Raw genomic sequence first — 18248 nt, forward strand, 5'->3', positions numbered from 1 at the left:
AAAAAATCTAGTGTCTTTTTTTGAACCCAGTTGTCTGGATATTTCAATATTTGCCCAAGAATCACCTGACAAAGTTAAACCGGTAAATTACTTTAGAGAAAATTGTTGTGTGCCTCATTTCTCTCTGGCTATTTTCCATTTTAAGTTGAAGAAGAAAACAGTGAGTGAGAATATGGAGGGAGGAAAGAGACTGGTCGTTCCTTCTAACCAGTAATTTAATCCTCACATCACTTTTACTCAGATCTCGACGAATGTTCGCAGTCCCCAAAACCGTGCAACTTCATCTGCAAGAACACAGAGGGGAGTTACCAGTGCTCGTGTCCCCGGGGCTACGTCCTGCAGGAGGACGGGAAGACCTGCAAAGGTGATGAGGAGTCTATATGTGTGACCCTCTCCTTTTTTTCAGATTCAGAATCAGCTTATCGGGGATCAGGCCATGTGCCTCACTTTTTACTGTGGCTCCCCTTGTGACTCAGATGGTAAAGAATCTGCCTGCAATACAGAAGACCCGGGTTTGATCCCTGGGACAGGAAAATCCCTTGAAGAAGGGAAAGGCTACCCACTCCAGTGTTTTGACCTGGAGAATTCCATGGACTGTATAGTCCATAGGGTCGCAAAGCGTCAGACACAGCTGAGCAATTTTCACTTTGACTTAATAGGATTAAGTAGCCAGCCATGTACTCAATGGTGCATCAAATACAAGTATTTTAACCTTTGAATACTAGCTTTGAAAACAGCTCATGAACATCACTATAATTCATCCTTTCAGCTTTTTGTTTTAAAAAAATTTTTGTTATATATCACCTTAGCCGTCTTGTCTTAGTAGCTCATAGTATTTACGCTGCTTAAGTATGTGGGAAAAAAACCTCCTTGCCTTATGCATATGGAAATCTATAAAGCTTCCAACAAAAATCTAGACAAAATACTCCTGGTAGAAAATGCACACCTCTCTGTGGCTTCATGAGAAGGGAAGCACAGCCAGATAACTCTGCTCGGATTTTCACTGGCTTGTCTTTCATTGCAGACCTTGATGAATGTCAAACCAAACAGCACAATTGCCAGTTCCTGTGTGTCAACACTCTGGGAGGTTTTACCTGTAAATGTCCACCTGGTTTCACACAGCATCACACTGCTTGTATTGGTAAGACAAAACTACAAAAGGGAAGTTCTGCACACTACTAGTAGAAGCCTAAAACTGTAGTTAAAAATGGTAGTACGTACATTAAAATCAGTCCCTCATAATTAGTGGTTTTAAAATGTTGTTAATAATTTATTTTTTCACAAGAACAATATCCAAGCATAGTAGTCCTGTGTAGTCCAAGCACATGCACAGTAGGTGTATTCCAAGCAGCGCCTTTATATTGCATTTTAAATATAATGCGTGCTCAGATAAAACATGAGTAAAAGGCTCACTGTAATTTAAAGCATGCTAATGAACATGTTGGGATTTTTTAATGTCAGAAGACACACAGGTCTTAACCTTAACTTTCAGTCTGTGCTATCAAAAACCATGTCCTCATTTGATCCAAAATATGCTCTGATTTTCAATCTCTTGAAATACACTTCTTTCTGACCATTTTTGTCTTTAATATGACCATGAATAGTGGCATACTTTTCTGTAAACTCTGTTTTCGCATTGTGAAACTTAGGCTTTCATACCTTACTTTTTACTTCATGTAGTAAAATTTGAATCCTATAATAATTAGAAAGCCAGACACTCTTTCCCTTTTGTCCTCTGCTAGACAACAATGAATGTGGGTCCCAGCCTTCACTTTGTGGAGCAAAGGGAATCTGTCAAAACACCCCTGGAAGTTTCAGCTGCGAATGCCAAAGAGGGTTCTCTCTTGATGCTACTGGACTGAACTGTGAAGGTGAGTTTATTTATTTAAATATTCTTATTCTAATACAGCAAACTGTTTTAATGTCTAAGCCACTCAATGAGAAATTGAGATCATCTCAAACAACAAAGATTAACAAAGTAAAACCCAGAAGTTGATTTTTTTTTGTTTATAAATGTTCATATATCATTTCGGGGACAGAGGAAAACCTTAATGTGATGAAACAAAAATTCTGTGAGTACACATGGGCTTTTGAAATAACTGTTTACCTAGTTACTGATCTAAAAAAAGAATTTAACTGAAAATGAATTCCTGTACCTAATTTAGCTGCAGTAGTATATGAGTAAACCAGAAAAAAGTCTGATGTCTATTCCATGATACTTGAATATAAAATGTATAAATGTTAAGTGTAAGACAAAGAACAAGTTGTAGGGAACTGGGCAGATGAACAGAAAGCGCTGGGGAAAACTGATGGCGGTTTTATTTGTCTGAGAGTCCCAGTTCCCTGTCTTTTCTATAAAGAGTGTTTCCTATAAAGTCTTCATCACAATAGATATTTCCTGTTAAATCCAAGGGAAAATTTAAGTGGGAATAAAATAAGAATTTGCCTGTGGCCAATAAAATACTGTTCTTCAGTATTTTCATTGCAAGTTCTAGAATATGAGATAAATATACTACGATTGGTAGCTTTTACAAAATACTCATGCCAGAGGTTCTGAGAGCATGTACTTCCCCTTTATATTTTATATACTAGTGCAATTTACATCTTTATTGATTTTAGTCACCCTTGAATTAATTATTCTTACGAATACATGATTTTGAACTCTAGAAATATATTTACAGGTTTTAATATAGTCTGAGAACTACAGGACTTTTACATGTATCTAATCTTCAACCAAAAAAAATTCAACTGAAAAATTTCTATTTTAATATTTTGTATTTGAAGTCATTGAGACTTTGAAAGTATTCTGAGCCTACAGCTGGTTGCCATGTGTGAGTTCAGCTTGTGACTATCTACATAAGATACAATTTATTAATTATCCATATAAAATTTGTTACACATATATCAGACATGCCAATTTCATTTCTCTTTTTATGGGTAAATTTCAAAGCCTCAGTTGTCATTCCAGAAGAGTATGCATGTATGAACAAAGAAATTATTCCATATGTGTCATAATACTATATCATGTCTAAAAATAATGTATTTAAATACTTTAAACTTGCATCTAATTAATCTCAAATAGTAATAAAATTTTTTGCATTCCCAACCATTATAATTCTTTAGGTATTTCTGTAATGCTTGTATTTTCCCGAAAATGAGAATTAACATGTCAATCACTTTTGAACTTACTGGAATATGCGATGCAAATATATTTATATCATTTACCAAATAAATCATACCATATGTAGTTAATCCATCCAAAATGCACAACATTTGTGGTTGCTATGGCTGATTTGCTGAAATTAAGATATTATTTAGAGCACTGACGTGGCATGGCTGGTGGATAGCATAAGAATGATGTGGTTTCTTATCTCAGAGCCATTCACTGTACCACCACTGACTTAATAACCATGTGACTTGGAAAAAATCACAGCCCCTCGGTGTGGCTTGTTTGTTTGTTCCTCTGATAATAGTTACCCCGTGTTGTGTTTGGAGTCCATTTAAGAATAATAGAAGAAAGGTGATGAAAATCTTGCCGGGCTTGTTTTTACAGATGTTGATGAATGTGATGGAAACCATAGGTGTCAGCATGGTTGCCAGAACATCCTGGGAGGCTACAGGTGTGGCTGCCCGCAAGGGTATATTCAGCATTACCAGTGGAATCAGTGTGTTGGTGAGCACGCGCTTGTTACATGGCATCTGCTTTTCTTGCCTTAAACTATCTTTTAGTCAAACAAATGAGCAATAAAGATGGTCATTTTCAGTGTAGCCTTTAAACCCTAGAACTTAAATAACCAGTACTTAGGACTGATGCATGGGAATCTATTAAGCTACTTTGTATACTTGTGTGTATTTGAAAATATACATAATGTACTTTAAAATGTTAAGTACCTAAAAGGTAACTCAGAGCTTTGATCATTTTAATTTTCTGCTAGCTGATAATTTTAAGTTCCTGAAGATGATGTCAAGACTCATATCATCTTCATTTGCTAAGGTCAAAGGCTTTTTTTTTAATCAGTAATTTAGTGACTTTAGATTTGGGGTTGAAGGGTTACCCATCTATCTGCTCATATAAATCTAACAGGAATCAGATCAAATTAATGAGCACCATTTGTCTCTGCTCTCCAGTCACATATTTAATGAAGGGGGTATAATGAATTTTAAGGTAGAAAAAGTAACTAGTTAGAGCAAATTCTGTTGAAAATGCCAGACAAAAAAAGTGTTGGTAAAATAAAATCTGTAGACACTCAACTGTCTTTCTTGCGCTGATAGAGTCATGGCAATTCTCTTAAGGAGAGTTTGATCGAAGAGAACATTACTCTCTACTTGAATAGCCAGCTGACTTAGCATATGCCTAATTTCTTGGCTCCATTGAATGCCCTTCCTAGACGCGGCATCGTACACAGTGTGACAGTAGATGGGGCACAGCTTGAGCAGAAGGGGGAACAGTGGGCCTGCTGAGAAACAGCAGGTTGCTTCCTGTTTCTCTGTAGTGACTGAAATTACCCCACGTGTATTTCAAGTATTTTACTCTCAGGGAGCCACTAAGTGAATTAATTTGATTTTATCCCTGATGATCTTCTCAAAAGAAATTTCTAATGACAGTTTAGTGAATTGAGAAAATCAAGACAAATTTCAGAGGTGGGAAAGCAACTCTGAAAGTTGGTGCAGCTCTGCTGTGGCTTTGTGCCAGGCCAAAGACAGATGCTTAGCCACACCAGGAACACACACTCATGGGGGAAATGCGAAAACCAGTGATGATGTGGAAGTTATGGATAGAGTTTGAAAGGATTATCAAAATGATGACTTAGGCTGTCGATCAAATGACTTCATAAGTTCAGTTTACTTCTTTTCTCTTCATAGAAAAAAAATGTTGCAGAAGTTATTATGCCCCAATTTATTGATTCATAAACAGATAAAGTGTAGGGACACTTCAGAACATAGGAAATGGTCCTTTTTTAGGTAACTATTATAAGAGTTCAAAATGATTTTTATTATATTGTGTTGTTTATAAAATGCGAGGCCCACCCCTCTATTCAGTTAATACCATGGACTTCTTGGTTACTTCTACAGAACTTAAAGCAGAAGAATGATCTGTAATACTTCACATGTATCAGTTTAAATAAAATTCTTGTTTTTAAAGTAATCATAAGTAGAAATCGGAATGTGCATGGAGGATCAACTCAATTTCTGAGTTTTTAAGTTTCCTGGAATTTCTGCCTGTAAGCATTTAAGTGTGAAAATAGACACACAGGTCTTCACCAAATATGGTCTGACTTAAAGTCAGGGCTGTGTGGTGTACCCAAGTCGTTCTTGGTGGGATCCTTGGAGTAGTCACTTATGCGAGGCGGTCACCCCAGAGCAATTCACACTTGGATCCAGCCAGAAGCCAGTGGGCCTTCTAATCAGCAGAGACCCCCATCGACAGAGGGATATGTGGTTTCAGAGATGAATTAAAAACTGAAGATACATAAGCAGATACCCCAACTGTAAGAATAAATGTTAGCTTGCTCTGCTAAAATGGGCACCTCTAAGCAGCAAGCCTCTGGATAAGCAAGACAAAGCAGGGATTTATTTTGAAAGATTAGAAATTTTTCTTTGCGGGGTTGAGCAATCCAGCTCATCCTAATAAAATCTAACTCTCTTGCAATTTTGAACTCACAGAACATTAGAACTATAACTCAAATATATTTCAGTAATAGAATCAAACAACCATCAGGAACTAATAAAAGCAACAAGTTAGCAAAATAGCAACATTATAACAAAATGCAAATCAAAAAGCCACAAATCATTTTTATCTGTCACTATGAGTATGAATATCTTGTTATTCATATGATTGAAGAAGGAATATCCCATGAAGTACCTCAGACAGATGTAACTGGGGTCCCCTTGTAAATGGGCACAAACAGTGCATCAGATAATTTAAGTAATAGTAAGTTATAACCCTGCAATGATGTTAATACTGCTGCCAGTGTAAGAAAAATGACAGCTTTTGAAGTGTTAGTACTGAAAACGTTTTAAATTCAAATGGATACTTTAAGAAGTGTTCAGCCAGGTACCACAGAACACATATAACATTCTGATACATAGATTGTACAGATTTAGGAACATTCCCATGTGTTCCTAAGTAATATGCAAGCATTATAATTATTCTAAATTGAAAATAAGATAATATTACTAACATTTGAATATGATTGCTAACTGCTAAGTCACTTCAGTCGTGTCCGACTCTGTGCGACCCCATAGACGGCAGCCCACCAGGCTCCCCCGTCCCTGGGATTCTCCAGGCAAGAACACTGCAGTGGGTTGCCATTTCCTTCTCCAATGCATGAAAGTGAAAAGTGAAAGTGAAGTCGCTCAGTCGTGTCCGACCCTCAGCGATCCCATGGACTGCAGCCTACCAGGCTCCTTCATCCATGGGGTTTTCCAGGCAAGAGTACTGGAGTGGGGTGCCATTGCCTTCTCCTGAATATGATTACATCTTAATATATGAAGCTTTGGTTTACTTGGTGTTAGCAACCTCTAGTTCCTTGTATGTTCTTTTCAAAATAATTTGAACATGGTTTAGTGAGACTTGAGTCAGCTCAAAGTATGTTTCAAACCGGAACATATTTTCAAAGTCAGATTACCTACGCCTATAAAATTATGCTATGGCATACATTTATAGGATATAAATATGACATCTGTCATGGTGCCTCCAGAAGTTTTAACTATATAAAAATGTTCTTGTCAGTGGTATCTTTAAATGCAGTTTATTCAATTAATTGCCTTTCTTGGTAATTTTTCCACTTTAACACAATATCTAATACTATGCTCATGGCAGGATCATTTTGTTAGACTATAACCTAACTCACATTCTCTATCAGGAGAGAAACACCACATATAAAACTAGTGTCAGATTTAATTATAAAAGCAGATGAACCTTTGAGGCAGAATTCCAAGTCTTTGATATATAGAAATAAAATAGTAGTTATATTTATGTCATAAGTAGCAGGTTTGATCCCTGGTCTGGGAAGATCCCCTGGAGGAGGAAATGGCAGCCCACTCCAGTATTCTTGCTGGGAGAACCCCATGGACAGAGGAACCTGGCAGCTACAATCCATGGGGTTGCAAAGAGTTGGACACGACTTAGCAACTGAGCAACAACAGCAAGCTTACTTATTAAGAATTTATTCATATACTTTCTTCCTGTGAAATGAAGGCTGAGAATTTGTCCATATTAGGTAATCATATGGTAATTCATATCCAGTGATTAAGAATGCTGTATTTGGCAGTTTGGTTTAATTCCTAAACTGTACTCATGAGACAGAAATGTGCCTAATAATTTTGGCCTTTTCAACAACCTCTGTACCGTAGTTAATGAAGTATAATTTCCTGTGTGAGAGGCCTTTCCAGCGAGACTCCATGTGCATCCTCCATAATCTCCCTGAGCTACTGCAGATAAGCACTTGGCTCTAACTGCTGTGTCCCAAGGGCACACCTAATTGCAAATGGGCCTGTTTCCCCACGTGAGCTGAAACACGGACTTGTCATGTATTTGGTAAAAACACTACGCTCTAGTACAGTCACAAGAATCTGAAAGAATTCCATGGACCAGACATGACTGGTGCCCAGGGTGAAATTGGGATGATGATGAAGCCCACGGGGGTCAAGCTGCAGACTAGGTATCAACCAGACAGTTAAGAGCAAAATTGTCATCTCCAAAGTTAAAAGCACAGTCAAACTTTGATTTTGTAAAAATGATAAGAGTAGCTGAAAGTATTAACCTGAAATTATCTTACTGTCAGGCATTTATTGTGTAGTGTCAGTCATTAAAAGTAAAACCCATGTCAGCTGATGGCTTGGTGCAGACCCACATCAGAAGGCAAAGTATGTACATGATAGGTTCTCAAGTAGAGTTAAAAGTGTATGAGGTTCAATTAATGTTTATCTCAGTTATTTTCATTTAGGATATTTCGATTTTTTAATATACTTTTCTCTCCATGTATATAATGAATGCTTTGGAAATTGCTAGGAGAATGGATAAAAAATACAGATATAAATTGAGGCTTTTTAAAAATTGAAATATAATTCACATACCATAAAATTCAGCTTTTACAATGTCCGGTTCAGTGGTTTTTAAGTATATTCTCACAGCAGTGTACCACCATCAGCAACACAACATCTCCACCCCGAAAAGAAGCTCAATACCCCTTAGAAGTCATTCTCCGTTTCTCCCTCCCCACAGCTCCTGGCAACTACTCATCTACTTTCTGTCCTTGTGAGTCTGTCTGAGGCATAGACTTTTGAAGTAACCTTCTGAAAAGTGATTAGAAGAGTTACTCAGTAGTCAGACTGCAAATATCTGTGCCCAAAGGCTGCCAGAGTATTCAGGAAAACCTAGTACAAACATAATATAAAAGCATGGGGAAGCTTTTGTTTAAGCCATAATTTTAGGGGAATCTGTCAGGTCTTGTTTTTGTTTTTTTTTTAATATCATACGCTTTGCAAATCAACCATCATGGTAAACATTTAAAAATATGGTTCTAAAGCCACTTCCCCTGTAAAATCATAGATATTTGATACTGGGGCTCTTCTTTGCCCCACTGCCCTCCCCTCCACTTGTAAAAGTCTCTTGCTTTATGTTCTCAGACGAGAATGAATGCTCCAATCCCAATGCCTGTGGCTCTGCTTCCTGCTATAACACCCTGGGAAGCTACAAGTGCGCCTGCCCCTCCGGGTTCTCCTTCGACCAGTTCTCCAGTGCCTGCCACGACGTGAATGAGTGCTCGTCTTCCAAGAACCCATGCAATTACGGCTGCTCCAACACAGAAGGGGGCTACCTCTGCGGCTGCCCACCTGGGTACTATAGAGTGGGACAGGGGTAAGACCCTCCACCTCCCCACACATGGGAAAGTGAGCAGGGTCCAGTGCCTGGCCACCTGGCACTGGGGGAAGGTAAATGGCGATGAAAAGCTGGCTAGGGAAAAGCATTGATCAGAGCATTTAGGTATGGGAGGAAGAAGCCCCAGGAAGGCATGTGGATTCCCTGCTTTGTGGTGAGCATTGGACTCGAACTTGTATATGGGTATCATTCTCTGGTGTTTTACAATGGCCTGAATAAATCCCTTAAGGTCAGAGACAGCAGATGTTTAAAGATACTATGGCTCCTGTGTTATCAAAGACACCTGGGCTAAGAGATACAAATGGAAATGGCTTCGCCCAGTGTCTTACATGAATTTTGGCAGGTACTAGCCCTGTGCTAGTGGCTCAGATGGCTCAGTGGGTAAAGAATCCGCCTGCAATGCAGGAGATGAGGATTCAATCCCGGAGTCAGAAAGCTCTCCTGGAGGAGGGCAAGGCAACCCACTCCGGTATTCTTGCCTGGAGAATCCCATGGACAGAGGAGCCTGGCAGGCTATAGTCCATGGGGTCACAAAGAGTGGAACACGACTGAATGATTAAGCACAGCCCTGTGCTCCATGAGGAAGGAGCTGTCCCTCTCTTTGCTCATCTGGCCTTTTGCTGCACAGAGAGGACATGCCTGGTTGGTGTGACACTGTCTCCACAAGGCTGGGTCCCTTCAGCTAGTCCCCTTTCCCAAGTGCAGCCGTCTCAAGTCCTATTAGCTGAGGTGCTGGCCACCTGCCTCCCTCCTTCACAGAAGCCAGCACTCCACAGCCCAGAAGATGGGAATTTAGGAGTCATCTTCCCCAGAAGGAACAGTGTGTGAGTCAGACACTGAGGGTTGTTGGATTAATATGTCCACCGTGGGTACATAATAATACTTGAAACAGAAATCTTGGTGTAGACAAGGGTCATTTAGTGTCAGCTCGCTAACTCTTTCATTAATCAAAATAGGAGTTCAGCAAGCTCAGTTGGTAAGCAGCAGATGTAGGCTTCAGGTTTTGGAATCAACAGAACTTCTAACACTCTGAAAATTCATACTTGACTTTTACCATCTTGATTTAATTACACAGAGTGCTTCAGTCTAATCAGGATTGAAAATTGGGGAAACTTGGGGCTCACTCTTGGAAGAATTTTGCTGTTTAAAATAAAGGAGAATCTCATGCATTAAGTGCTAAAGTAAAGTTACCAAGTCTATTAGGTTTTTATGTTTATGATCTTAGGGTTTGCTTTGTGGGTTTCTTATTTTGGAAAAACCTCTGCTCTACCTCTGGAAAACAATAGAGTTATGATGAAGTCTAACATCAATTTGCATCTTGTTGCAAATAGCCACTGCGTCTCAGGAATGGGATTTAACAAAGGGCAGTACCTATCGATGGATACAGAAGTAGACGAAGAGAATGCTCTGTCCCCGGAAGCGTGTTATGAGTGCAAAATCAACGGCTACTCTAAGAAAGACAACAGACAGAAGAGAAGTATTCATGAACCCAAACACATTGCTGTGAGTAACTTCACTTTATTTTGTCACCAGATTTTTTCCATATGGAGTCACGTACCCTATTGCAGTAAACTTTTATGTAGGTTTCAGCCTCAGTGGAGCTAAACCTCCACCTCGTGAAATTCATCAGCTTAGTTAATGTACAAACTATGGCAGAGACAAGTAAGTTAAAATTAGTGGTGTTTTTAATTCAGAAAGGACTGGGGGGCTTTAAGATTCATAGTTTCAGACCACATGTTGGCATTTTTGACTTGTGCCAGGAGGTAATAAGATGTCCTTCCAGGAAATAACTACTTTGAAATGATTCAAAAAATGAAATTATTGTGAATCTGTCCAGTTCTGTTGTATACATATATAGTATACTAGGCTGATCTTAATTTTCAGTAGGTAAGCCAACCACGTGTCACATTTTGTGACATTTATAAGATAGGTGTTGCTTCCATAAAAGTTTTATCTCCAGATAACTTGTATTTTGTAAGAAGCTGAAAATCTGAATTGCCTGCTGCTGCTGCTGCTGCTATTTCTTTCTGTTTGTGGTATTTAGCACAGTGGTTAAATGGGTCGGCCACAGATTCTTGGTTTTGAATTTATTCCCTGACCCTCTGTACTTACTACCCATGTTACACAGAGCGTATTTACTTAGCCTCTCTCTACCTCAATTTCTTCACCTGTTAAAATGGGAATAAAAATATTTACCTCCAAAGGCTGGCAAGAAGATTAATGGAGCGATTACTGTGAAGCTTCTGAAACGGTGCCTGGCATAAACATTGATGCCCGTTCTCCAAATAATACCCAGTATCTGGAGGTGTTTTCCCCCAGAGATCAGGCAGACCATCTCATCAGTTAGTGCCACTGCAGAATTCCCCATCAAAACACCTAGTCAGCAACTAACTGGCTGGGTGCATTGGGCAACTTGCTTCAGTTTTCTGGGCCTCAGAAATTTATAAGACGAGACTTCTCTAGCCACAAAATCTCTGGTTCTGTTTTATAATCGTACATAGGCCAGCATTACATTTACCTTAAATAGATTAAGGTACCTAGCTGATGTTTAAATATGGCAACTGAGCTACTCATTAAGTAAGCCAAACTACAGATCCAGAAATTCTGCTTGTAAAACCCTCCCGTTGTGATTCTAGGGGGCTGCATGCTGAAGTGGGCACCTCGGTACCATGGTCCCCAAGTTCTTGGCAGGTGCCCACTCAAAGCATTGATTTTTTTTTGCCCCTGTCTTACTGAAATAGCGTTCTTAAACCTCCTGTACATTTGACAGAGAGAGACTTGGTGTATCTGGGCCCTGCCCCATTGGCTTTTAACCAAAGCTGGTTCAAACCTGAGCCCTGATGACTCTGGAGTTCGCTCCCCCTGCACTGACAGCTCCCAGAAAACACATTCACATGTGGTTTGTGGCCAGAAAATCTACCTGGGCTTTCAGAGTGAAGATCCCTCTAAGCAGAGTTAAAACAGCTGCACTTCTCGTTTTAACTCCAACAACAAAAAAATTACCATTGTTTCCTAAATTGTCTCTTGTTTATTAATAAGTATGATATTTCATAAACCCCCCAAAAAAACTTGAAATATGAGTGCCCCCCATCAGCTCAGCCCTGTAACTTTACCTGGACAAGGTGCGGGAACAGTCCTAAAGATTTACAGGGCACACTCGGCGGAAGTGACCTTTTCTCCCAGCTGAGGGTAAGTTGCAAGCAGACAGGCAGAGACAGTATGTCACTGTGGCTGCATCCCTCTGATAGCCGGTTCCTGTAAGTCCTCGGTTTGTGCTGTCAAAGCTCTTCCCACACGGTTTTCCTGCTCTTCTTCCAGGTTAAACAGATCAGCCTGGAGAGCGTCGACATGGACAGCCCGGTGATGATGAAGTTTAACGTCTCCGGCCTTGGTGCGAAGGAGCACATCGTAGAATTCATGCCGGCCATCGAGCCGCTCAACAACCACATCCGCTATGTCATCTCCCAGGGGAATGACGATGGCGTCTTCCGCATCCACCAAAGGAATGGGCTCAGCTACTTGCACACAGCCAAGAGGAAGCTCGTGCCTGGCATGTACACACTGGAAATCACTAGCGTCCCTCTCTACAAGAAAAAGGAGCTTAAGAAACTGGAAGACAGCAATGAAGATGACTACCTCCTAGGGGAGCTGGGGGAGGCTCTCAGAATGAGGCTGCAGATTCAACTCTATTAACCCCTTGCAGACTTGGTTCCAGGCTCAAATCCCTGCACAGCCAGCCTTCAGAAGCCTCTGAGAAATCAATGACTAGTTTTAAAGAGGAAAGAAAAAAAAGACTTTTGTTTCTTTCCTCCCTGTCTCAGACTTCAGAATGTTGACCCTCACAGGGAGGGATAATGTAGACTCTGGTGTGGCCAAAGATTTGAGTACAAAGGCAACCGTGGTTACTGTATTTTTTATATAACTTCACTTTAAAGTATATTAAAAAACTAAATATTCAAGAGATCAGCATATGGCACTAAATGCACAAAAATAATGTGAGCTTTTTTTTTTTTTTCCTGTTAGCAGTCTGTAACACTTTGGGTATTTTGCTATAGTTGCTAATTAAAAAAATATAGATGTTTATTTATTTTTAATGCAGTAATATATGGAGAAATGAACAAACTATGTAAACAAAAAGGGAAACTCACTCGTTTTTCTTTAGATTTATAAATTTGAGCTATTTCTTTTAGAGGTGCTTTTTTAAAAAAAAAAAATTTTTTCAGTAGATTCAAGAGATGTTTCCTTTGGTTTTCTGCCAGTCGTCCAACTGGTACACATCTGATTATTTTAAAGGCAGCCTCACAGAGCTGAATGGGCAGTAATCAATGTGTCATTAGATCCTATATAAAGGAGATCAAAGCCAGAGGAGCTCACTGTGATGATACTTCACGTCAGCAGACACACCAGGCAACAGAGGATGAAGCACAACCACTGTAGCAAAATACCTTGACTGCTTGTGAGACCAGTAGCATTGCAGGCCAAACCGTACTGTATTTCCTTCTCATAACCTCAAGGAGGCACATGTGCTCCCCACAACACCTCATTCTTACCCAGGGCATGCTGCATACTTGTGGTACTGTAGGCAGCTGAAGAACTGCCGTTCCTTCGGCGAGGAACACCTGGCGTTCTGTAGTGTTTGGTGCTGTCTTAGATTAATGGTGCATTTATTACATTCAAGCTATTTCAGGATTGCCATATGTGCAAACAAACCATGCAGTACAGACAAGGAATATATGTTTTTTTTTTTTAATCCATTTCTTTTTTTTTTTTTTTAGAATTTTCATTAATACTGTAGTTATACACCATATGTCTCGTTTTTATCATAGCCTATTGTGTATGAAAGATGTTTGTACAATGAATTGATGTTTAGTTTGCTTTTAGTCATTTAAAGAGATATTGTACTAGGACGTGCTAGTAAGCGTACGTCCCCGCATTCTTCTCGATCCAGGAACCTGTCCCTGGACCAGTGAGCAAACCTCATATGTGAAATGGCCAAAGCACATGCAGGCTCTGGGTTGTTCCTCTCACACCTGAGCTGACCAAAGATGAGTCACCGGTCATATCCAGTTCGGGACTTTGTTTTGTTTCCTAATAAACTAAAGCAAAACAAACAGTGTACATTTGTAATCAAGTATTTGTGAGGAAAAACTTACGGCTTTTGGTTTTGTTTGTTTTCCGTAGGTCTGTGTATCAAATATGACACTTTTCTTGCAATAAAGCTTATTTTGGGGTAGCTTTGTGGCTGTGAGTTCTATGAGACTGCAACCCCTGTTGTGCTTGTGGGCTGGAGGCTTTGCTTAGAGGGACCTGTATGAAAGTATCAGAAGGAGAGCCAGGCACATTTTTTACAAGAAATCAAGGGACTGCTGTCAAGTCTATGACACAAAACAAGCGGGAGTGTTCAACTGACAATTCACGATTTGAGGTGGTACTCAAACAGAAGGACATAGTCACGGCAGTTCATTGTTCACCTCTGTGTGGACACTAAGGACTACCAGGATGCCCAGGACTCATCATCCTAGAGACCTCAGACTCTGTTGACTTCGTCTTCACCTGTGCTTTGAGTACCATCGTGTTAAAGCACCCAAGATGAAGTGAGACATTCAAAGAATCTCCCTTCTTAGGGTTTCTCTGAACTTGAGTTTTTAAGCAAAAGTATACAGCAGGCATACCGCAGGCCAGATGGTACCTTCACCGCAAATAACCCAGAGCTTCCTCTCTCTTGCAGTGTTGCATACTGTCCTCAGTGGACAAGTGTATAGATAGAAGTCGTTTGGCACGGGCTCTCGCCTGATAGCACAGCTGAAATGAGCACAGATAGGTCTCCAAAGTTAATTCAATACAAAGGTTGAGAATGTGTGTGCTGAAATTCTTCATCTGAGGAATCAGAAAACAAGGAAATTCTATGACTGATTTTAATGCTGTTCTTAGCCAACCAGAAATTAAGCTGCATGGAATAAGGGAAGTATTTGCCTTGGGGCATCCTTTAAAACTTAACATGCATCTTCAGTTTCATCTGGCATCTGTTACTAGCACAGCGTGAACTCTGTAATATGAAATTACCTGGAACCAAGTTTGACTCTGGATGTTGAGCAACAGCACTCTTTCTTTAGCTTTAACTTGCTCTTGAGGAAGTTCCAGAATCCACACCAATGGGAGCTTCTCACAAAAGAGGGGGCGAAAAAAAAAGGACCATTGGATGCTTTACACAGAAGACAGTACTAGAAGGAAATGATTACCTAAAGATGATCCTTCCTGGAAGAACCTTTTGGGGCACCTCTGATAGCTTTACTGCAACTCTCTGATTCTGAGCACTGGTTCTAGCTGTGATTAGTTTGTGCCTCTCTGGTAACTAAATGCTAATAATATATCCTATACCATTTGGTCTTTCTCATTAACTGTCTCCTCAGAAATTACCTTGGCTAAGTTACAGAAAACTTCATGCAAGACTAGTAACGTAAGCCCAGACATATTAAACCAAATCCAGCAAGTACATGTAATAGTAATATAATAAGCAATAATTTGGTCTTCACTTGACATAAATTCCTTTTCCACTAGCATTTAGATTTGGAGCGCTTAAAACCTTAGTCCACATTAGTACTTTTTGACTTTGTTCCTTGTAGTAGATGAAGTTTGGTTACATTTGCACATGAACCTTGCAAATAACTTAGAGTAATATATAAGGATTTACTCTATATTCTAACATCTGCCCTTTTTCATGATCTTAGAACATCAACAGGATAATTCATTCAATCTGTCATCTAAAGTTTTGTTTTTGCCTTTTTGGTTCAAGAATAAATGCTTAGGGTGGAAGGTGGGGAACACAAAATTTACAAAGCATCCGTCTGTTTGAGACCTACAGACCTTTGATTCATATCTTTGATGCTTCAAGAGAAATGAGTTAATTTATATGTTAAACCAAACCATGAGGAATTGCCAATATCTGGCCATGTTTGACCTACAAAATGTAATTTCATATGGTTTGATAAATAGTTTAGAAATACTCATGTTTCTCAAGAATAGGAGGGAAATCTGAAAACTTCCTTTCTCTTTGAAAGAATCAGTTCTGCTCACTGCTTTCCACGCTGCTCCTGATTTACAATAGTCCACAAGAGAATGTACATAATTTATTCAAACACCCACTTTCTTCCATGCTCCAAAGACTTTGGAAAGAATCACACGTCTCTGGGACCTTGAGGGGATTACTGGAGTCTGTTTAAAGACAAAGACAAATCCATTGGGAAAAGTTAAATATAGCCCAATTTTTTTTTTTTTTAAGAGGGGAAACTTTAGAAATCCCTACTTCTAAAGAGACTGGAAAGATGGTGATTCATTAACAGCACACAGGAAGTGAAGGTGACATGTGTTTTGTAATCGCAGCCAGCCTGCCTTTGATATCTAGCTTATGGTTCTATTTTATTTTTTTTTTAGTATGATTGCTTTCTCAAATAAATACAAAGTCATGGTTTTCTTGCCTAATAAGAAGTACGTGTTTCTGACCTTAGTTCTCTTTGAAAATCTATTTGATGTACAGAGCAAGAGTTCTGAAACACAATGAACAGCTCACTAAATTCAGCATTTCAGCCACTGAGGCAATATCACTTTGCAGGTAAAAAGATCTTCAGATCAGGCAACCCTGAGTTTATCAAGTGGGAAATGGGACAAGCTCACTGACTCCCTTGGATATGCCCCCTCTGAGCTCTTGTCCACCCCACTTTTGGATGGACGGATGGGTAGAAGTCTCCTGGGTGTTCTGGTGTGATATGCAAGGCACTTTTGTTCAGTCATGAATGTCCAAGTCGTTGTAAACAAAAGACTCACTCCGACCAGCTACATCACATCCCTGAGCTTTGGTTTCCTTCCTGAAATGATATTCCCCTGCAGAGTGTTTGAGAGGATGGGGTGAGATAGTACAGGCAGTGCTGTCATTGGAGAGCTCAGCACACAGGAGCTATCACCTGCTCTTCCTCTTCCTCTTCCCACTATTCCTACAGTGTACCCCCATATTTACACAAATCTCCTTCCTAAGTGTGGTCCTGAAATTGCAACCTTCCCCATGAATTGTATGGGATAAGTGGTCTGTAACTCTAGGGTATCCTTAGAAGTCCTGGCATGGTCATGAGCGTTTATAATCTCCACCCCGCCCTTCACTTATCGGAGACATTGGCTATAGCCCTTGAAGTTCAAGCCACCAACAGCTATAGCCCTCCTACCTACAGATGCCTAGGAAACCAAATGTGAAGGAGAACACAGACACTGATAATCCTTTCTGGAATGATGTAGTGTCATGGAAAGTCAGAGCTGGAAAGGCCTTTGGAAACCCACTCATGTGTATGTGTGAGGAAACTGAGGTCCAGAGTCGTTAACTGAGCTAATTCACTGCTAGTTTCCACTAGAAGTGAGACCAGAACCCTGAGTGCACAGTTGGAGTCTGGTGCTATTCATATTTCCACTCCATGGTAAGCCTACTTGGATCTCTTTTAAACCCTGAGGATGTAGGCCAGTTCCCATGGTTTTGGCTCCCATTGAATCCAAAAGTGTTTTCCAAGCACGACTCAAACACTGCTTTTTGTTTTGTCTACCCCACCCTCTGTGCAACTGCTCCCAACCTCCGGTAGACCAGAGGTTTGGATACACACTGGAATGCCAAGATACCGGCTGCCACAGAGCAAACCCCACCTAAATCATACACTGCTTTAAAAGCATACTAGAGCTCTGACTTTCAAAGGGTTAAATGTTTTATTTAAACCAGACCTTCAAAACTTCAAAAAAGAAAATACATACACATTTGTTTTACGAAGAACGCTTAAGGGAAACACACTAGTTGCTTGTGTTGCTTAATTGTCATTTTTTTCCCTTTTCCTGTGAGACTAAAAAAGATTACTAGATTAAGCTGGCTTACTTTTGAAGGAGCCAAGAACCAACAGCTCACATTAGTCACCCCCGTTAGGGCTGCAGATTAAATGTCAGGATGTAGTGTAGACATTTTCCAAAGGAAAACAGGAAAACGCTTTACATGACTTTTTAGAGCAGACCATAGGAAAAGTTAGCATTAATAGCCTTCCCCAGACAACTACTGCTACATGTGTGAGTTCCATTAATGAAATAGCAGTGGAGGCTGTGAATGGCCAATTCCTGGAAAATGTGTCAAAAAAGCAGCCCCTTGGCCCGTGCGAGCTGCCCAGTTTTCTGCTCTTGCGTTTACCACCTTCCTTTCCCCTATCAGACTTCAGCACCCTGTACTGAGGGAACTCATTCACGCTGGGGTGAAATTAGAGCCTCAGGCCTATGCATGCGTGTATGCTAAGTCACTTCAGCCGTGTTCAACAACTTGCGATCCTATGGACTGTAGCCCGCCAGGCTA

At 40.1% G+C, this 18248-nt stretch overlaps 1 protein-coding gene across 1 annotated transcript in view; it reads left to right on the forward strand.

Annotated features, from left to right (window-relative positions):
* The window catches only part of FBN2 (fibrillin 2), a 222618-nt gene extending 208501 nt beyond the window's left edge, over nucleotides 1-14117 (forward strand). Inside the window, exons 59-65 of the mRNA XM_070793212.1 lie at nucleotides 242-364; nucleotides 1025-1141; nucleotides 1743-1871; nucleotides 3554-3673; nucleotides 8632-8863; nucleotides 10216-10387; nucleotides 12203-14117. Of these exons, the coding sequence (XP_070649313.1) occupies nucleotides 242-364; nucleotides 1025-1141; nucleotides 1743-1871; nucleotides 3554-3673; nucleotides 8632-8863; nucleotides 10216-10387; nucleotides 12203-12577 (1268 nt within the window). The 3' untranslated portion in view covers nucleotides 12578-14117. The remainder of the gene's footprint in view (nucleotides 1-241; nucleotides 365-1024; nucleotides 1142-1742; nucleotides 1872-3553; nucleotides 3674-8631; nucleotides 8864-10215; nucleotides 10388-12202) is intronic.
* Nucleotides 14118-18248: the final 4131 nt, after the last annotated feature.

The sequence above is a fragment of the Bos indicus genome, chromosome 7, assembly GCF_029378745.1.
Source record: "Bos indicus isolate NIAB-ARS_2022 breed Sahiwal x Tharparkar chromosome 7, NIAB-ARS_B.indTharparkar_mat_pri_1.0, whole genome shotgun sequence".
NCBI lineage: Eukaryota > Metazoa > Chordata > Mammalia > Artiodactyla > Bovidae > Bos > Bos indicus.